The sequence below is a fragment of the Gossypium hirsutum genome, chromosome D11, assembly GCF_007990345.1.
Source record: "Gossypium hirsutum isolate 1008001.06 chromosome D11, Gossypium_hirsutum_v2.1, whole genome shotgun sequence".
NCBI classification, from domain to species: domain Eukaryota; kingdom Viridiplantae; phylum Streptophyta; class Magnoliopsida; order Malvales; family Malvaceae; genus Gossypium; species Gossypium hirsutum.
Window position 1 is genome coordinate 14,400,132 of NC_053447.1, and position 21,873 is coordinate 14,422,004.

The 21,873-nt window shown below is 31.6% G+C and overlaps 3 protein-coding genes across 4 annotated transcripts; 2 read left to right on the plus strand and 1 right to left on the minus strand.

Moving 5' to 3' along the window:
* Positions 1-12,893: 12,893 nt before the first annotated feature.
* On the plus strand, positions 12,894-16,807 carry LOC107912572 (BTB/POZ domain-containing protein At5g48800). 2 transcript variants are annotated; one of them, XM_016840811.2, is made up of 5 exons: positions 12,894-13,464; positions 14,050-14,116; positions 14,477-15,643; positions 15,761-16,297; positions 16,671-16,807. In XM_016840811.2, the coding sequence occupies exons 1-4, from the start codon at positions 13,400-13,402 to the stop codon at positions 16,295-16,297; spliced, it is 1,836 nt and encodes a 611-aa protein (XP_016696300.1). In that variant the 5' UTR covers positions 12,894-13,399; the 3' UTR covers positions 16,671-16,807. The 2 variants fall into 2 exon arrangements, with proteins under 2 accessions (XP_016696300.1, XP_040962123.1); XM_041106189.1 differs by lacking the exon at positions 16,671-16,807 and having other exon boundaries at positions 12,896-13,464; positions 15,761-16,463.
* Positions 16,808-18,198: 1,391 nt separating this feature from the next.
* Positions 18,199-20,451, minus strand: LOC107912573 (cytochrome b5). Its single transcript, XM_016840812.2, has 3 exons — positions 20,018-20,451; positions 18,785-18,851; positions 18,199-18,675 (listed from the first exon to the last, which is right to left on the minus strand). Exons 1-3 carry the CDS (start codon positions 20,102-20,104, stop codon positions 18,422-18,424), a joined length of 408 nt encoding a protein of 135 aa, XP_016696301.1. The 5' UTR covers positions 20,105-20,451; the 3' UTR covers positions 18,199-18,421.
* Positions 20,452-20,672: 221 nt separating this feature from the next.
* Positions 20,673-21,834, plus strand: LOC107912571 (60S ribosomal protein L13a-4). Its single transcript, XM_016840809.2, has 3 exons — positions 20,673-21,146; positions 21,250-21,366; positions 21,459-21,834. Exons 1-3 carry the CDS (start codon positions 20,875-20,877, stop codon positions 21,688-21,690), a joined length of 621 nt encoding a protein of 206 aa, XP_016696298.1. The 5' UTR covers positions 20,673-20,874; the 3' UTR covers positions 21,691-21,834.
* The last annotated feature ends 39 nt before the right edge of the window (positions 21,835-21,873 follow it).

Consider the following 21,873-nt stretch of genomic DNA (forward strand, 5'->3'; position numbering starts at 1 on the left):
AGTTAACAAACATTAACTTTTCCATCTATTTTGGGGTGATTTAATAAAAAATGCAAATTCAAGGGCTTAAAGAGGCAAAAAATTAAATAAACGGCTAAAATGACTATTTTTTTATATATATAAAGTTGGAAGGCAAAAAAAATCATTTTGCCTTAATTTTGTGGAGGGATCCATTTACACTCTTTTTGTACAATTAATATTTTAATGATTCAACATTGAATTTATTGATATAATTGTACTTCCCATACATATAAGTTCTTGAATCGATCTTATATCTTTATCATATCGATTTAAAATTAGAAAATTTTAATATAACTATGACATATCTTCGTCATTATGTAACTCAGTGATATTTGTTCTTATATTTCAAGATATTTGCACCTTCAATTTGAATATAACTAAAGTCATCACATTAATGTCATTGTATTTTTTTCTTGTGCTCTTCGTTGATCAGAACTCCCTTACACTCTAACTTTGCAAGTTTTGTAATTGCATCAAACTTTTTCTTCCTCTTAGTCAACTTCTTGAATGCTCTATTAAAGTTATGAGCAAATAAAACTCTTACAATTCTTCTACGGGAGATTTACCTTTAATTGTAACTCCTAATTGTAACTAGAGCTAAAGCCTACACAACAATATTTTTCTCGCCTTTGACTTTATTTTTTATTATCTTATCGAGATTCATTTTAAAAGTTTGCAATAAACTTGTGAGCTCATCAATTCTCAATTTGTTTATGTCCTTTACTTCCTTAATTGTAGTCATTTTGATCGTAATTTTCTTAAATAAAGTCGAAACACCTGTTTCGCAAGCTTCAAATTTAAGTATTCTTTATCCAAATATATAGGGTTGGCTCTTTAATTAAAATAATATAAATTTAAAAATTAATTACCCAAATTATTTACGAGATTAATACTTTTTGAACTGTGGTATAAATGTCTGGCACCAAATCTCCATTTTAAAGGGTGATTTGGTTAAAAAGAATTTTTTTTCAAAGTCGTGTTGGTACGAAGGAGGCAAAAATCTGAATCAATCAACAGACCTAAACCCTATTTAATTTCCCCATTAATATCCCATCCCCCTTCAATCCCCCATGTAAAAGCCCAGCACTATTTTTAAACTAGTGGGAAAAGAAAATCACAAACAACTTTTCTCTTCATTAATTTTACTTCAACTACTTTTCTCTATTTTCGTTTTCCTTTTTCACTAAAATTCACCCACCCACATTTCTAATCTTTTAAAGTAGGATTTGTGTGTATTTCTTGTAAAGACAAGTTTTGTCAACTTCAACAATCGACTTACAATTAGGAAAATGTTCAGAATAAATGATGAAAGATTTTTTTTCCTGGCACTAGTTGGTAAGCTTGGTTGTATGCATCGAGTGTTTGTAGCCTAATCTTAGTTCCCGACGTTTACTCTTGCATCGCAACCAACCAAGATTGAAGTCGCCTTACTTGTAACTTTTCCAATTCTACATTTGGCATCAACATATGGCTAGTTAATATATCTGGATATCCCGAGAACTTACGTGCATGCACTGCAGCTAGGTCGACATTTAACATATGGGCCGAGAGTTTGTTCCGTATAACAATGCCACTAGCAAGCTGCCTAGACTAAGGGACATCATCATAATCATTGCCCGCTTCTTCATCTTTGACGTCATCGGGAACCTCATTAGCATGAGGGTCACTGAATTCCTCTACCTCCATATCAAGTTCCTCACTGTCATTAGGAGCTTTTGCACTATCCTCTTGAATCCCTAATTCAGATTGAAAACCACATATCAATGGTTGTATTTCGTAAGATGCACCTGGATTAGGGGTGCTATACGCACCAAGTGAATAATATGGATTGCCTTCGAATGTCAATATTGCACCATATTTATACGTATCTACTAAACCAACTTTTATATTAAAGTTGTAATCGTATACAGAACATGGCCTACCCACTAAAAATTTTAATATTTTCATATACGAATCTTGAATACCATATTATTAATTTAATGGTGTGGGATTTTGAGCAATAACTCTAATATCACCGTTCAATCTTTATGAATATCTATTTATATATATAGATAGATGTATCTCAAGTACTTGCCTCAAATTTTTTATGCACGTGTGGAATTGGAGCAAATCCTTGTTGCATATATTTGGAAACGAATATGAAATGCCTTTTATGTTTTCCTTTCATGTCATTAAGTATGAAGAAGTTTGCATATGGCTGGCCACTCAAATAATAGTCTTTTTAAGTTCTAATGGTGCTACTTACATTACGCCAGAAAATGAAAATCCAGATCGGCCCAGCCTATAGCCTGTTGTAGAATCAGAATGGATAGGAGGGACTATTAGCCTAACAAGTTTGACCCTTGTTATTGCTGCGCGTTTGCAATGCCATCTTCTTTTTTTCAGCCATTAATGGTCAATTTACAATTTTGATCTCTCTCTTTTATACTAATTAAAATTTATATTTTTTTTGAAGAAAAAGTTATTCGATAACTTCATAAATTTATAAGAATTCACCATTACAATGTCATGTAGCACGTAAAAAAAAAGAAGTCGAAACTGTGTCACTAGAAAAAGGAAAGTTGAAATTGTGGTTATTTAAAACATATGTTAGTGTGGAGCTCAAATTTTGTATTTTTGTATTTTTTTTACTAATTTTATGTTTTTTAATTTAAATTTTATATGTTTTTAATTTTTAATTTAAACTTTATACGGATTTCATTTTATTTTTTGGTTTCACCTACCAATTTTTATATGTTTTTTAATTTAAATTTTATGTATTTTAATAATAATGTTTAACTTGTGTGTAAATTTTGTTGAATATTTTTAGAATTAGGATTAAATTAATAAAATGTGTAAAATGTTAAAGATTAAATTTGTTATTTCACCAATTAAAATATGATGGCATAGTGACCAAAGGTATTTAACCGTAGATTGACTAAAAACTTACAATTTATCTTAAAAAAAAAGAGACTAAAATAACAAATTGTTTAAATGAGTAATCAAAATAAAAATGAGGATAAACTTGAGTGATTATCTAAATGGTTTACCCTAGAAAAAATTATAACATTCCATAATATTTTCTTTTCTTATTTTTAGATAATTGATAAATAGTGGACTTTTCATTCCATTACAAGAAACTATTGCATGCCCCAAATCAGTGTAAGATATTGTTGGAACATAGGATGCCAATGTTATAATATTGTCTCGCAAACAATGACTTCTACAATCAAAATATTAAGCCGAAACGCGTGCTAAACAGTGATGATGAGTTGATGGGGCTGCGGTAAAAAGTTGTTTCATCAATTTTTTTTATGTAATAAAAAAATACATATTTCTTTTCAGCACCAAACTAATTACCTTTTTTGATGCCTCTCCTTACATTTCCTTGTTTGTTGCTTCATTAAAGCTTTAGATTTGATCGTTTTAGGTAAAAGCTTTGTCAGTTTAGATATATAAAGATTTCAGTTCCAACACTAAAATATAACAATAATTTATTCTTATGCAAAAACAAAACCAAATATTATAAAATATATTTATTCTGAACTAACATGATTTCATGTTCCATGTCTCTATTTTATTTTATTTTAACTATATTTTATGTAAATATATCGTGTTTAAAATTATCGAAGGTTATTGGACATAGTTAGAATACATTTGACTTTGAAATTGAAAAAAAAATTTGTTGGTAACCATATGAAGTGAAGTGACGAAGACAAAGATGAAGATGAAAGGGGAAGTGGTGGGTAGTGGTGAGAGAAATCATATCAAATGATATCAAAGTAAGGTAAATACTATGGGAATGGGATCCCACATCGGCCCTTCCTAATAATAACCCTTTTAGGACCCACCAATAAAGGGGTGGTGGAGGTGAAGGAGATAATCTTACACCAAGTTTTGGGTTGTCTTTTTCTTATTTCTTTGTTTTTGACTATAGTTTTTTTGAAAATTTCCATGGCCCCTTTTAAGCTTACACGTGGAAGTGCAGAAATTTCAAAGGCAAAAGCATTTATGCATTAATATTAGTAGTGTTGATTAGTACATACCGTTGCCATCTTAATTAGAATAAAACAATTTAAGCTATGTTTTATTTTTTATGTGTTTCGGTAAATGTTTAAGCGATGTTTAGCTTAAAGAAGGTTTAAGGGTCTAAAATTCTTCAATTTTTTTTAGAAAAAAGTAATTAATTATTATTTTTAATTAGGTATTTAAACTTTTAAAATGTATCAAAAAGTCTCTTACATTTTTTTAAAAGAAAGTAATTAAGTCCCCTTTATTTTTGTATTCAATTGGGTACTTGAATTACCAAAATGTATCAAAAAGTTCATTTGGTCATTAAAGTTAATCGCCTCTAATTTTTTTTTCAGTTAAAGTCACCACGTGTCACAATCACGGTGCGACATGTGGCAAAAAATGATGAAAAAATAAAAATTAATTAAAGTTATAAAAAACATAAAATTTTAATAAAATATATAAATTATTAAAAATTAGAAAACAAATTATAAAAATCGTAAAAAAAATATTAAATATATAAAAGTATAAAATTTTATTAAACCGTAAGAAAAATATAAAAATATATAAAATTCGTAAAAATGTAATATAAAATTTTACATTTTTTAGGAATTTTATATTTATTTACATTTTTATATTTTTCTTATAACTTTATAAATTTTTATAATTTTTTACAATTTTTATAAATTTATTCTAAATTTTAAATATTTTAATATATTTTTATTAAAATTTAATAATTTTATAACTTTTATTTATTTTTATTTATTATCATTTTTGTGTCACATGTCACGCCGTGGTTATGACATAGGGTGGCTTTAATTGAAAAAAATTAATGGCACTTAACTTTAACGGTTAAAGGGTCATTTTGATACATTTTGACAGTTCAAGTATTCAATTGAGTGCAAAAAAAAAAGCAGGAGCTTAATTGCTTTTTTTTTAAAAAATTTAAGTTTGAGAATCTTTTAAAAGTTCAAGTAGCCAATTAAGTGCAAAAAAAAGGGGGGGTTTAATTGCTTTTTTTCTAAAAAAGTTTGAGGGCTTTTGATACCCTTAAGCCTTTAAAGAATGTAAGATTATAGGGATGTAATACTAATATTACGAGGTGGAAGTATGTTATATTATTTTGTTTGGTTTATTTAATTGTCACATAAAATTTTGGTATCGATTGATGGAATGTAAAATTATTTAGAAATACATTTTACTAAATTATCATTGTTATAGGTTTTTTTTTTACTAAATTTAGTTCATTTAATATTTTTTAGTCTCAAATTTTATAAATTTATGACAATTCTTAATTTTATTATAATTTTTATTAATAATTAAATATATGATGTTTAATAGATTTATAAATAATTATTAATTTGATTAATATACTAATAAATAAATTTTTAGAGTAAATATAATAATTTTAATTTTAAAATATGACATCTTGTTAAGATAAACAAATTTTTTTTTTGTATTAGACTTAAAATTTATTTCGAAAAAAATATAAAAAAGGAATTAAAATAATAAAAGTAAAATGATAAATTGGTCCAAAATTTAAGATTACTAACATAATCTAATATAACATGAGGAATGAGTAGTATTAAGATTACACTCTATATTTTAGCATCTTAAGACTATTTGAGACTATGAGATTACGATGACTAAAATGTTGAAAACCCATAAAACGTAATGTTATTTCAGAATTTGAGAGTATAAGGTGTAATATTACATTTTGTGAACCAAATGTACCCTACATGTATCGTTGTGTATCGATCCATATAGGTGTGTACAAGCTTTTATTATTTTAAATTAAAATTTAATATTCTTCGCTTAATATTTTGTTTCTGTAATTACATTAAAAATAAATATATTATTAGGTTAGTTTATTTAACATGATTAATAATTTTAAATTTATACTTATGTTTAAACATATTTTTTATAAAATAATATTCGGTACATTGTCAATGGAGTTTTTAAACTCCATAAACAACGTCAAGGGATTCACAAATGTCTTATAGAGGTTTATAAAGTATTAAAAAAATATTTAAAAAAGGATACACATGTTAATTTTTTAAGGTTGCTTGTGTACCAAATACTAACCATTTCGTTACATTGTTGTCGGTGGAGTTTTTTAAGGTTGCTTGTGTACCAAATATTCGGTACATTGTCAATGGAGTTTTTAGACTCCACAAGCAGCGTCAAGGGGTTGACAAATGTCTTATAAAAGTATATAAATTATTAAAAAATATTTAAAAAAAGAGACGTGTATCAATTTTTTAAGGTTGCGTGTGTACCAAATACTAACAATTTCTTTAATTCCACAAGCACTCTTAAAAAGTTGACATATATATATATATTTAAATTTTTAAATATTTTACTATAAATGTCACTTATCAACTTACTTGTGGAGTCTAAAAAAATCAGTATACCAAATAATTTCTTTTATATTAATATATATGGTTAAAATTTTGATATGAGACTATAACTAAACATATGAAAAAAATTAAAAATATTGATAACTCTAAAATAATAAAAGAATATGTTTACAAATACAATGTTGATAACTTTGGTCTTTATTACTACATAAAGAAAGGTATCTATTGTTTTCTGTGAGTATAATAACAAAAACATTAATGTTCATTGAGAAAAAAAAATTAAATTTCAAATTGTCAAAAAGAAAATATAGAAAAGGTTATTTTCATAATCTTAAGCACACATGAAAATAAAGAAAAGATCATTGAAGAAGTACAATTTAACTTTTTAAATTTAAATAAAAATACAGTTTGGAATTACTTTCTTCGATACCAATCAAAATTTTCGAGAATTATATTTTTAATTTTTTTATACAATAATAGAAGTAGAAGATGATGATAATATGATGACTTTATGCCAACTAAATGTTTGATAAGAACTTTAACTATTACTTCATACAAGTCAATATTTATATTTTAAATATTATTACCACCAACAAGTGGTTGGCGCACTGATAAAGCACATTATGCTTTCAAGGAAAAAAATTAAGTTTAAACTTTAAATATGACATTATTAATAGGAACAGTCATGAACTCTGAATATGGATAAAAAAACGGATATGAAATATATAAAAAAAGTTATTAACATTATTAAAAACATAAATATACTTTTATGGTTGGGAAGTGAATATATATACAACTATATGTGTATTTTTTAGTAAGATGTATGTATTTTTATTTTCTTTGAAAGCTACACTTCAAAAATAATTATTTGAATGTCTCGATTGTTGCAAGTGAGTAAAAAGTTGTTAGACAATCATATATTGACAATAAATGTGCATACTATATATTATACGGAAATTATATGAATTTGTGGCCCATTCATCCAATCCGACATTTTCAAGCTCCATTCATCTCCTTCATTATATTAACTTCTTATAAAATATTGAATCTCCATCCTCAATAACATATAATTTCCAAAAAAATTATGAAATGTAAAATTGTTGAAGGGAGTTAGGACTCGAACTCTCAATGGAAGGTTTTGTCTTATTCGGAGGTTTTATATCTAGTAGAAAGTGCCCCAATTGATATATATATGACTTGTAAGTTCACGAAAGAGGTATTGATATTGTAAGAAATATTAATTATATATGTTGTATTTATGGGGATCGAACCATCAATTAAGGGTTAAATGTCTGGTCTTAGCATACTTGTTATCACTTGGCTAGACCAAATGATAAAAGCATTTTCTTGGTGGCCCCTAGGTACTCTCGATAAATTCCGTGAATCCCTTTGGACTCTCCTCGGAGTCGAAAGATAAAATCGAGCATAAATATTCTGGGTACAATACTTTCACTGTTTGAGGTCCTCTCTTCGGAGTTAGGAAACGAACTTTGAGGCTAAAATCAAGCATAGATACCCCGAATACAATACCTTCACTATTCGAGATTTTAGTCGATTATCCAAAAGATGACATTTTAAAGACTTCTTCTAATAAGAGAGTGGATTCTTTCTCAACAAAAATATGATAACATATAGCTTAAATTTTCTTAAACTAAATAAGTTAAAAAATATGTTATGGCGAAGAAAAAAAATAGTTATAAAAAGAATCATTAAAAAACAGAGTGAGTACTTGTGTTTTGAATTAGGTTATAATATATTAGTATTATTCACAAGTTAGAATTTAGTCTTTATATTTTTATCTTTAAGAATTGAGTTAATCTATTTTTTAAAATTTAAAATTTAAATTTAATTGTTAATATTATTAAATTTGTTTATGTGATATTTTGATATAAAAATACCTACTTAAAAGTCTTGTAATGACATAATATACTTAAATTTAATAAAAAATATTCGACAGTGTTAATAATTAAACTTACATTTTTAAATTAGAGAAGGAAGATATTAATTTCAAATATAAAGAAATTTAAAAAAAAGCTTATCCATTTTTTAACGTTTTAATTAATATAATATAATCCAACTTTTTGTTTGATGTTTAATCTAACTTAATTTATTTGTTTATGCAATCATTATTAAATAACATCTGAAAATTTTAATTTTTAATATTTATAATATTTTTTTATATTGGAAAATTATAGGCTCCTTGAAAATATATAGACAAGTTAATGTAACCATTAATTGTATACAAGACAAGAAATGAGGATTTTGGGGAGAATATTTAGGCATAACAAAGACCGGTCAGCATTCAGCAATAATCAGCTGGCTACTTTTTTCCTGCCTGATTTTAGGCTTTATCTTTAGAGGATTAAGCGGTGGCAGTAGGTAAGTAAAGCATTTAGTGTGCTTATATTTCAAGTCATTGTCTTTTTTAGAATTGGAGTTCTCCATACTCTAATGCAAGAGGGTCCCCTAAAGCCTACCCATTAGCTAGCTAGGGACTAGGGTGTCCAATAAAAGATGAACCTTTTTTATAACTAAATTCATCTCAAAATTCAGGAATTGAAAATTTAATATCAAATCTTTTTTAACTTCATTAATAATTGATTTAATTAAAAAAAATAAATTGAACATTGTTATACTCTTACTCAAAATGGACACATGACATCACAAGAAGCTATTCGGGAAACACTTGCATATGGTTTTTTGCCTTGCATCAATTGGTTAGTTTCGTATCTGAAGAACACCTGAACAATCTCCCATCTTCTATCACCCAATGACCAACCACCTGGACTCCTTGTCTTCTAGGCAATTCGCTTTTACCAGGAATGCACTCACCTCCAATAGGAGTCCACAAGGGATCATTGAAACCTATCAACTTGGTACTACCTCAATAAGGAGAATGTCAAAGTAGTACCCCATTTGACGACAACCCACATGCAAACGGCCTTATCACCATGTTCCAAATTTGTTAGTTGATGTTGCATTACTGAACGTGAGACTTCTCCCCTATAAATACCCTGTAAAACGAAGAGGGATCTTTTGGAATTTCTCAACAACCCTAAGCACCTATCTATTGCACCTAACTTCCCTTATCCTCAAATCACTTTACTCTACTCTCTGTCTCTTCCTTTTTCGGCTCTTTGCCTGTTAAAGTGAACTGATCTCCTTTGCATCATCACCCTCTTCTCTTTATCTCTTTCCTTGTTAACACATTGTATCAACATTAAAATATTATGTAATCAAATATTGTATTGAGATCCAAAAGCATTTCATAAACATATTGAATCGCCATACTTAATTGATTACCTAATGATATTTATCAAAGTCTAAGGATACTAGGATCGAGTTTCATTAAGCGATTCATCATTTATATTTCATGTCAAGAGAAAACATAATAAAAAATAAAATTAGAATTTTATGTAATGGATATCATTATACGGCAAAATCACTTTATTTTAAAAAATAAATTTTAAAACAAATTATATTATCATCTATCACTCTTACATGCTTGCTCAAGAAAAAATTAATCAACAAAAAGAACCTAAGAGAAAAGGGCATGTATAAGAAAAAAAAATCGATTAATGAACTTTTCATTTTGTGGATGTTGTATTTAATTAATGGCCTAAACATGTGTTTAGGTAGTGATGAAGAAAACCCTAAAAAAGTCCCTACTTTTAGCAATCAAATTTGGGGTCAAATAATTTAAAAAAATGGGGGTCAAATACCATCCATTTTGTCTCTCATGCAAGCTTTTCTTTTTAGTCAATTGGCAAAGGAATATTGTTCATGGTTATCCCAGTGCTAAAGGGCAATGATATCCTTTGGATTTGTGGGTGTTGATAGGTCTTAATCAATTTTTTTGGATCGGACATCTTTTTGGACCCCAATATAATTCATAGACAATCACACATTGTTTTCAATAATGTAGTGTATAATATATGATGCTTGTGGTGAAGTCCTTGTAAAAGCAGGTGGTTGGCCTTTTTGTTTCCAACTTGTGGGATAATGGCCGAAAATGAAAACTAAAAATATTAGGAGAAGTAGCTCTGTTTTAAATAAATAAATATTTATATATATATAATAATATCTTTTTAATCTTCATATAGAGGCAGTTAATTAACATTTTCACAATTCATAAGAATAGTGTCTACTGTGATAATCATAAAAAGGTATGCAGCAATCATGGAGGTCGACTGTATTGAAAATCACTATTAAATGATAATTTTTAAGATTGTCAAATATTTATAACTTTTATAAAATTCAAATTCAATTACATAAATTTGTTTTCAACACTAAATCTATTTATTATTTGTATTCAAATACGAATTAGTTAAATTATTTGTTGAATATCTAAATCGTTAAATATTAATATTTAATAAGTATAAAAATAATTTTTAAAAGTCTATATGTTAAAAAGATCTTTAAGAATATGTGAAAAAATCAATTAAATGTCTACATTAAATTCGCTTTCAATTAAGTCTTTTGGTGATGGTTTCCTTCAATGATCATGTTACCCATTAAAAAGACTTTTGATTTAATCTAATATTTTCCTATAAAAGTGTTAAAAAATCAGAAAAAATTATAAAAATATCTAAAAGGTTTATGAAAATTATAAAAAAGTACTAAAAACTTTAAATATTATCAAAAATCTAATAAATCTAATAAATTTTAATAAATTATAAAATTAACAATAAATATTTAAAATTTTATAAAAACGTATAAAAATTCTTAAAAAATTTATAAAAAATCATAAAAATTATTAAAAATATTAAATTGATATAAACTTAAAAAATTTATAAAAATTTGAATTGGACCAGACAAGTCAGTTGGACTAGTTAGATTGAAATCGACAAGGGTACCAATCTAGAGAAAGCCATTAGATTGGTTGCCGTAAGAGCCGTGCAGTTGAACCAATTTCTTTTAATGCTTTATTTTATTAAACTAGACTGTCCGGTTGAACTGGTAAACTAGTGACCTGACCGGCTTGACCATCGGTCTAACTATACCAAAAATACTTAATTTTGAATTTGTTTCTATTGATTTTATAAAATTTCATTATTCAACTATTAGCACATGAAAGTATGAACTATTCTTACCAAGGTTTTCAAAATTGGACTGATGGTCGAAATGATTGGGACACCAGTTTACCAATTCGATTGATCATCCAATTTAATTGAATACAATATTAAAATAAAAAGAATTAGTTTAACCGCTCGGCTTCCAAGTCAACCAATCTAATGGTTTTCTTTGGATTGTTACCCTTGTCGGTTTTGATCTAATTGGTCCAATCTACTAATTCAGTCCAATTTATGTTTTCATGATATTTTTAATAATTATTATAACTTTATATCAATTTTAATATTTTTATGATTTTTTATAGTTGTTAAGAATTTTTTTACTTTTTTATTTTAAATATGTTTTATTAATTTCATAATTTATTAAAATTTGTTAGATTTTTAATAATATTTATAAGTTTTTATTAAATTTTTTTATAATTTTTACAAGTTTATATCAATTTTAATTATTTTTTAAATATTTTAAATTTTTATAATGATTTTTATAATTTTTTTTTGATTTTTTCAATAATTTTTATAAAAAAATATTAGATTAAATTAGAAGCTGACACATCTCACCATCTGATTGGTCTGTTAGTTTTTTTAACGGTCAATATGATCATGATGAAAATCGTTAACGAAAGAGTTTAATTAATTTTTTATTAACAATAGGGACTTAATTGAGTGTGAATTTAAGATAAGAGCTTAATTGAATTTTTTTTATACAATTTTTAAGGGGTTTTTTTTACATATAAACTTTTTTTAAATAACAATTTTAAAAAGAAAAGTGGATAATAGCTTAAAGTATTTGAATATGAATCTATTATTTGCAAAACTAAGCGGATTAAGATATTTAATATTGAAACCCCGTGTGTTGGCCTGATAATCAGGGTGTTCATTGCCCTAGATCTGGTCTGGATTTGAGTCGTGTTAGTCGCGTTGCTGATAGGGTTTTATCTTACAAAAGAATATTTAATATTGAAATATGTATCCATTATGTACAAAATTAAAGTATTTTCAAATAATGGTGATCCAAAAGTTAACATTTTCATTCGCTTGGAATGTATTGTCGATCTGAATACACAATATTCAAATTTGTAGAAAAACAAATTAATTATCTACAAATATCCCAATCCAATCCTAATTACAAATTTGGCTCTTATAAAATATTGCAAGCCGATAAAAACTATAAATTTGGAACTCTTTATATTTGAAATGCCAAAGATTAAAACCCAGGGTTACAGTGTACTAATTAAGCGATCCTAATACAACAGAAAAGAGTGGGGTATAATGAAATTCTCATAACAAGATGGGGTGAAAATGCAAATATCCAAAATATAGTATACTAGCTAAAATATGGGATGGGAAAAGGCAGAGAAAAGAAGAGGCATGTTAACTGTATTTTACGCTTTTGACGACAAAGAAGAAAGCAAAGCAAAACAAAAGCATGCAAAAAAAATCAAAAAGATGTCCGAAGGTCACAACTCCTCCTTTCATCCCGCTTTTATCTCATCTTTGTTCATATTTTCTAACGAGAGAGAGAGGTTTTTGACTTTTTAATCCAACAAAAACAAAAATTAGTATACAAAAACACCTTTTTATTTTGGATTTTGCTTTAAAAAAAATCATCAAAGCAACAAACCAAAGAATCAAGCAAAAACGGTAATATCAGTAGATTTGAACAATCCAAAAAACTTGTTAAGATTAATAGGGGAGGGGTGCAAAAAGATGACCCACCAAAGAGGCCCCATTGGTTTGGACAATAGCAATCTATGGTTTGAAGATCAGCAGTTTGACAAAAATGGCCAAAGTAGTTAAGCAACGAGATACAATCTACAACTGGGACTCTGTCTTTGTCTCTCTCAATTTACCCCACACTTTTCTCTTCTTCTCTTTCTCTCTCTCTGTTCTCTATTTCTCAGGGTTTTTCTTCTTTATTTTCTTTTTCTCTTCTGGGTTTACTCAGTGTCTCTGTCAATGGACAAGCAGCAGCATCACCAGCTGTCTTTGGCAAAGAGTTCCAGGCAGCGTTGCAATGAATGGTATACAAGTTTGATTCTATCATTGTCGAACTGTTATTGAGTAGTTTCATGGTTTGTTTAATGTGTTTTTTCTTTCGAAGCTTTGATCTTTTTACATAGATAGCTAGGCAGCCACCTTGTTTAACTACTGCAACTCTTCTTTTTCCTCACTTTGCTACTCTGCTACTCTTTGCTGTAGTGATGCAAAGGGACTCTTTTTTCTAAAATTTCTTTGATGTTGTAGTTGGCTTCAAGTTTCAGTCTTTTCTGAAAGAACAGGCTTTTTTGTTGCTTTTTATGTAAATGGTTTTTCTTTTTCACTTATTTTGTCTATTTTATGCTTTGAATTATTGAGAAAAAAAAATTGTATCCCAGATCATCCATTTGATTGAAGTGTCATACTCAGCCACTCAGAATCTTTGCTCTGCTTGTTTTTATATAAATAATTAGTATGTTATTTTATCTTCCAGCTATTTATGTTCATTCTTTTCTTTGGGGGACTATGATGATGGATTTGTATGTGTGAAAAGCTACATATGAATATTCCTAGATTATCTCTTCCTGTTTTTTTCCTGCATATTCAAAGTGGTGCTTCTGTTATTGTAGGATCTTTCGGGATGTTAAAAGTGACATCACAATAGAAGTAAATGGAGGGACTTTTGCTCTACACAAGGTAATTTTGGTGATTTACTGTTGAAATTTGTTCATATATTTTGATTAGATTTAAATGGACTCTATAATTGGCTAAGCACTTTAATTCTTCCAACAGTGCAACTAAAGCATTAGGGAAAAATGTACTTAGCCTTGAATAGATCTGAAACTCTTTTTCATGGTTGTTTCAATGGGAGTACTAGTTCATATAGCTGAATATGGACTTGCTTAACTGAGTAAGCATCATTGCAGGGTGGAAAGATTTGGAAAACTAATATGGTTGCCATTGAAGTAAAATAGCACACTTTTACCTGTGCAGATTAATGTTAGGACATAGGAATTAGGATATTCTCATGCTGATGATTGTTGTTGTTATATGCAGTTTCCTCTTGTTTCTCGAAGCGGGCGAATCAGGAAGCTAGTTGCAGAACATAGAGATTCTGATATCTCGAGAGTGGAGCTACTGAATTTACCTGGCGGTGCTGAGACATTCGAGTTGGCTGCTAAATTTTGTTATGGCATTAACTTTGAAATTACATCTTCAAATGTGGCTCAGCTTTGTTGTGTTTCTGATTACCTTGAAATGACTGAGGAGTTTTCAAAGGATAATCTCGGCTCACGAGCTGAAGAGTATCTCGAAAGTATTGTTTGCAAGAACCTGGAGATGTGTGTTGAAGTTTTACAACAATGTGAAAACTTACTTCCTCTTGCAGATGAGCTGAAAATTGTTAGCCGTTGCATTGATGCAATAGCTTCAAAGGCTTGTGCCGAGCAAATAGCATCGAGCTTCTCCCGTTTAGAATACAGTAGTTCAGGGAGACTTCATATGAACAGGCAAGCCAAATGTGATGGAGACTGGTGGATAGAAGATCTTTCTGTTATTCGTATTGATTTGTATCAAAGAGTCATGACAGCGATGAAATGTCGCGGTGTTCGTCCCGAGAGTATTGGCGCGTCGCTTGTAAATTATGCTCAGAAGGAACTGACTAAGAAATCCAGTTTGTGGAATCCCTCTGGCCACACGAAAATTGATTTGCTTTCAACTGACCATGAACGCCTCGTGGTTGAGACGATTGTCAGCCTTTTACCTGTTGAGAAACTTGCAGTTCCCATCACTTTCCTTTTTGGACTTCTTAGAAGTGCAGTGATGCTTGATTGCAGTATCGCTTGTAGGCTTGATCTAGAGCGGAGGATCGGTTCCCAGTTGGATATTGCAACTCTTGACGACCTTTTGATCCCATCTTTTCGGCATGCAGGTGACACCTTATTCGACGTTGATACAGTTCAAAGAATATTGGTAAATTTTTCTCAGCAAGATGATAGTGAAGATGATATGGATGATGCATCTGTTTTCGAATCGGATAGTCCTCATTCACCATCACAAGGTGCATTATTTAAAGTTTCGAAGTTGGTGGATAATTACCTTGCTGAAATTGCTCCTGATGCAAACCTCAAGCTTGCAAAGTTCATGGCGATTGCAGAGACTTTACCTACACATGCTCGTACTATCCATGACGGGCTATATCGAGCCATTGATATTTACCTGAAAGTATGTATGCTGATATCTTCATTTTTAACATCTCGTCTGTTTGCTTTTGTTTCAAGCTGACATGTAATAAGTTACTGGGATTATCTTGATAAACTTTCTAACAAATGCATGTTTCAGGCTCATCAGGGTTTACCAGATGCAGACAAGAAGAAGCTCTGCAAGTTGATTGATTTCCAAAAGCTCTCACAAGAAGCCGGAGCACATGCTGCACAAAACGAACGACTTCCCCTCCAATCGATAGTCCAAGTTCTTTACTTCGAGCAATTAAGGCTGAGAAATGCTTTGTGCTGCTCTTATGCCGATGATGACCGCAAGCCGGTAAATCACCAATCATGGCGGATCAGCAGCAGTGCACTCAGTGCAGCAATGTCTCCGAAAGACAACTATGCATCTTTGAGGCGAGAAAACCGGGAGCTAAAACTTGAGCTGGCTCGGATGCGGATGAGATTAAACGATCTAGAGAAAGAACACGTTTGTATGAAGAGAGATATGGCTAAGTCTAGTTCTCGTAAATTTATGAGTTCCTTCACGAAGAAGATAGGTGGACTAAGCTTATTTGGACATAGTTCTTCGAGAGGATCAAGTTCACCCTCAAGGCAATCCTACAGAACGGATTCTAAGGTGATTGAGAGGACATGTGCAAGCACTGATTAGGTAATTAAAATGACATGCCTGTATTTGTTAAGGCCATGATTTTGGCAACCTTGTATGTTAATGCTTTTTAACCTCTTCTTTTTCCTTCTTTTGGCCACATTGTATATGATTGTGATGCTTTGAGTTACCAAGAGTCAAGAGTGGGGGCTTTGTTGTTCCAAAGTCATTGGCAAATCTAGTAGTTTTCAGCAGCTTTGTTATTTTATATCATTGAATAAACACACGGGGAAAGAAAATGAGCAAATTATCATAATCAAAGTGCAAATCAAGCTACATTGTTTAAAGATTTTGGGGCTTTATTTATTTATTTATTTTTTTTACTTTCGGAGAAATCCATTGATTTACTAAGTTCAACAAGTAATAAAACCTTCAGATTCTGCAACTTTTCTTTTCCTTTCCTCATTATCGGGAGACAAGTAAAAGGAAACTTTCAAATGAAGCAACTTCCGGGCACTGTCATGTTTCCTCAAGCAAGTTCTCAAAATGGTAATATGTTTCTCACATTGATCCCCTAGAGCTTGATCTTGTTCCGAAGCTTCTTTTTTGTTACTGCAAAACCCATGAGCATGGCACTCTTTTTCACCCGTGGATTCGGTTTTTGATGGAGAATCTGTGTCTGACATCTGTATAAACTCTTTGTAAGTGCTCTGGTGCTTGGTTATCATATCAGCAAGGGACTCTAACTTTGAAGGTCCATTGATTCTCTCACCACAAGCTTGCTCCTGGAGCCTTGACTCTTCCAAGCCAGTGGCTTGAAATTGTTGCCAATTTGATTGGCAATAATCTTCGTGCTTTGGAGTTGTTCCAGCAGAAGATTTGCTTGGTGAGCTTTGTTCGAGAAGTTGCCGCTGAACATAACTTTTGGGTGATTTCTTTTGCTGCAAGGAAGGTTGGACGGTATATCCTTTCTCTTTTATCAGTTTATAGATTGTAAGGTTAGGAACAATGTAAAAAACTCTCCCCAGTTTCAACACAGACTCCGGTCTGACCACGATCCATGGATACTCAAACACGTCCGGTCGTGTCACGCTGTGTCTGGGGTTCCTCTTCAACACTTCTGAAGCAATAATGGGTTCATAGTGAATCTTCACATACCTTCCTGGATGCACCAACTTCAACAGACCTTCCTCGGCTTCTGTGGCTCTCATATTTGGTTCTTCATTAGCCAAAAAAAAATAAAAAATTTAAGTACTTGTAAAAGCAAAAAGAAAAACAAAAATGGGGAAGGAAGAGGGAATAATACACTGCAAGCTCTTATTTGTTCTTATAGTGGCAGAATGGTGAGTAATAAAACCAAAATGGTGATGAAATCAATGAAGGGTCTTAGGAGAAATGAAAATTCTAGTTACTAAGCAACTTGACAGCTTGTTTGTTTGTACAGCATGATTGAGAATTTGAGATGAACCGATAAAGATGCGTGGTGCTCTAAGGGAATATTTTGTCGCATTCAGTGTATGGTATGGCATCAACCCTGACTGCACAACCTACTTTCCAGACCAGATATAGACAATGGCGGTTAAAAGAGGAAATTACTGCTTTTATTTTTCTCACCTAGAAAAGACTGAGACCTGGCACAAAAATCTGTCAAATTCAAATACAAATTAACCCTTGAAAGTAACTACACATTTTAATATAAAAACATGTTCAAAAATCTCAAACTACAAATAATTTAAAGATCTAAGGTGATTGATATTTATGCATAAGTGCATAAGCTTTTTAGGGTCTTCCATTTTCGTGAATTTTGTTCCTCATCTTGGATAGCAATTTCATGCAACATTTGGTTAAATTTTGGATACTTTTAGACGTCCACAACTAGTATTTAACCTGGATTTAGCTCATAAACCAATGGACTAAACTGAAGAACAGAACATTACTGCTTTTAAAGAGACAGATTTTGAAGATTACCAAACCAGAAAGAAAGGGTAGTTTTACTGGGTACATGCCATAGAGGACAAGTTTAGATATTACATTGAAAATGGGGCACCGGGAACTGGTCAATAAACAGAACGAGTAAATATAGTATTTCGAACCATCCCTCAATATGTAACAGTTCCAAACAAACGTTTAAACTAACATAATAATAATATTGAGAAGTTTTTCCATTCTGGGTTGTGGTCTTGATGCTTAAGCAGGTGATTTGGTATAGAAGCGGACTCCGAAGGCCAATCCCAAGATCAGCAGGGGAACGAGGAATTGGAGAAGCTTTATAACAAAGTCCGAGGTCTTGTCCTGCTCATAGTGAGGCTGCTTGGGAGGGGTGTACTTGGTCTTAGTTGGGATAGTTGATGTATCGACGTCACCCACGTAAAACTCATCCATCATTGCCCGAGCACTGCTACTATGACCAACATCCTCAAAATCATCACTTGCATCTTTCCCTGCCAGGCCAAACATTAAACCGATCTTATTACCACTTTTCTCCATCTTCTACTGTAATTCCCACATTGGATTATACGAAACAAGTAGAAAATTTGTGAGATTTGTAACCTGTTGCAGACAACAGGACCTCATCACCACCAGGATGATCCTCCAAGAATTTAGTCACATCATATACCTGTTCAAACATAAGGAATTTTTAGGAGATCAAAATGGAGCCAAATCAAAAGAAATAAATAGTTAGCTCTAGAGTAGGATTCAGCAATCAAATCAATGGTTAGATTGATAGCTAAAACTGTATCCTGCTTCACGTTACTGCCAAGTTCAAACAGGCTTCAACTCCATACCCTCTTGTAACTCGAGAAATCCAAACTAATGCTCATGGCGTTTTCTGCTCGCTTCTTTTTAAACTGATGATAATATTACTGATTTCTAAATCTCTATGAAAATACAGTGAATATGATACCAAATACACATAACAGCTCATCTCTCTTGATGAAACTTATAACAAGCTACCAATACATTATCACAACAACCCACCACCATTCAACTGGCCTCAGGCCGTCTCTCGTGCACAATACCAGTATTATTAAATGGTACCGTGTTTGCAAGAAAGACTCCTATGTGACTTGCAAGAGGTCTTGGGCTCACATCCAGCCAGACACACCTTTGAAGAAAATACTGGTATTGTGCTCAGCCTGGGACCGGACAAATGGTGATGGGTTGTAGCATACATTATGCAAAACCCATCATGCAGAATTCATCAGAAATAGTTGATTTGGGGGGTGGGGGGAACTAAATATAATGGCAATGAAGCAGAATATGAATGGTTACACAATCAATCCAGATTAAACTAATGATTAAAAAATCCAAGGAATTGAGAAGCAGAGGGCCTATACTTGCATGCAACTTTAGCAATTACAAGGATCAAAAAGATCATAAGTAAAGATCTAACCAAAAGATTGTTTTTGACTTTTGATCCTAAAGTTGATTTATATTGAATCTGAGTTATCAGTCCAGGAATAACAAGGACACTGAAGATTTGTTTAAGATTCAGTTACATTTTCAAAGAGAGATCCATCCACTGGGATTTAAAAATTTTCTCACGATCAGAACCAAAATTAACAAAAATCAAACAGACAAGGGAGAAAAAAAAAAGGCAATAGGGTTCCCTAAATCCAAGAACACTCAAAAGTCAAAACATGCAACTTCAGATATGAATTAAAACACCCAACTTTGGCAAAAAAAAAAGCAAAAGAAAAAAGAAACTAATTTTTACCAAAAAACATAAAGGCAACCCCAGAGTGGATCATCCAAGAAAATTTTACCAACAAAAAGATGTACCTTGCCCTCAATGATAAGCCAACAGTCTTTGGCATTGTTGTGTTGAGAAACCTCAGCCAAAGTATAGACCTTTCCTTCGCCACCCATAATTTTTTTTTTTTGTTTTGCTTGTTTAAGGAAGAAGAAGAGCAGAGGGTTGCTGATCAAACTAAACTCTAGTGGCGTTGTGTTTTGTTGAATAATACAGGAAACTACAAAAATAAAGCGAAGCTAAGATAAACTGAGTGAGAGAGTTTAATTGGGTGGTGAGGTCAATCCAAAATAATTTGATTGGCCGTGGGGTCGGTGAGGAGGAGCTGAGGACAGGGTTTTATTGTATTATATCCAAATTCACCACCAACAAACCAAACACTGAACCACCTCACCAAGCCCAAGTTTTAAAACATCTACTTTGACTATTTGGGGGAAGTTCGCAATTTTGATCCCATTTCTTAGTTGCCCTTTCTCTTTCATTTATGGTATTATTTTTCTATGGTGGATTGAGGCATTTTTGTTATCTTGTTTTATATTTTTATGAGTAAGAAAAAGATATTTTTCTTTTAAGGATTAAAATATAAAAAGATGAAATTGATGCGGATTGAATCTTACAGGTGTGTTATTTCAAGTCTTTGGATCTGTAAAGGGTTTTTAAGTCTTATACCACAGGAAAAAATCCATTATTTTGTCGTTCATTTTCTTTTCTTCCTTTCAGCCCACAACTCAAAGCCCAAAAACAAGACCATGAGAAAGAAGTCCATCACTCTTGTCGTACCACATGACCCCCTAAAAACCCTAGTTAGGAATCGCTATATTTCTTCTTCATGTAGCGGCGGGTCCTTCATTGCTAGAAAGGGAAACTCCAATAAGGTAAAAGAACAATGGTGTCGGGATCAGGGGTATGCGCAAAGAGAGTGGTGGTGGATGCCCGCCACCACATGTTGGGACGGTTGGCTTCAATCGTGGCGAAGGAGTTGCTCAACGGCCAGAAACTCGTCGTTGTCCGATGCGAGGAAATCTGCATGTCGGGCGGACTCGTCCGTCAGAAGATGAAGTACATGAGGTTCCTCCGCAAACGCATGAACACCAAGCCTTCTCATGGTCCTATCCATTTCCGTGCCCCCGCGAAGATCTTCTGGCGCACCGTTCGCGGGTCAGTTCCGCCTCTTTACCCTTAACCTATTCCACCCCATTCGCAAAATGGGTTTGCCTAGATTCACGCAGTTTAAACACTAGATTCATGCCATTTTTTGCAGAATGATACCACATAAGACTAAGCGTGGAGCGGCCGCCCTTGCTCGTTTGAAAGCTTATGAGGGTATTCCTTCCCCGTATGATAAGGTTAAAAGGATGGTCATCCCTGATGCTCTTAAGTAAGTTCCACTACTGTTTCCCACTTTTTCATTGTAATTTAATCCTCTGATATCTTCTAAGTATTTTCTGCCATATTTGAAAATGTGATTAGGGTCTTGAGGCTTCTAAAGGGTCACAAGTACTGCCTGTTGGGTCGCTTGTCATCCGAAGTTGGATGGAACCATTACGATACCATAAGGGAACTTGAGAAGAAGAGGAAGGAGAGGGCTCAAGTTGCATATGAGAGGAAGAAGGAGCTGAATAAGCTTAGGGTGAAGGCTGAGAAGGCTGCTGAAGAGAAATTTGGTTCTCAACTTGACATCCTTGCGCCTGTTAAGTACTGAATTTTCTAGTGACTAGCTTGTTTTTCTTACAATTTTGTTATTTGAATGGATTAGATTTCATTGTTGTATCTATTCGAGGTGTTGGCAGTTGCAACATTGTTGGTTAATTGATACGTTGCTAGAAAACCACTGCATTGACTATCACTTTTTGGTTGTTGAATATCTGGTCATTAATTTGATCAA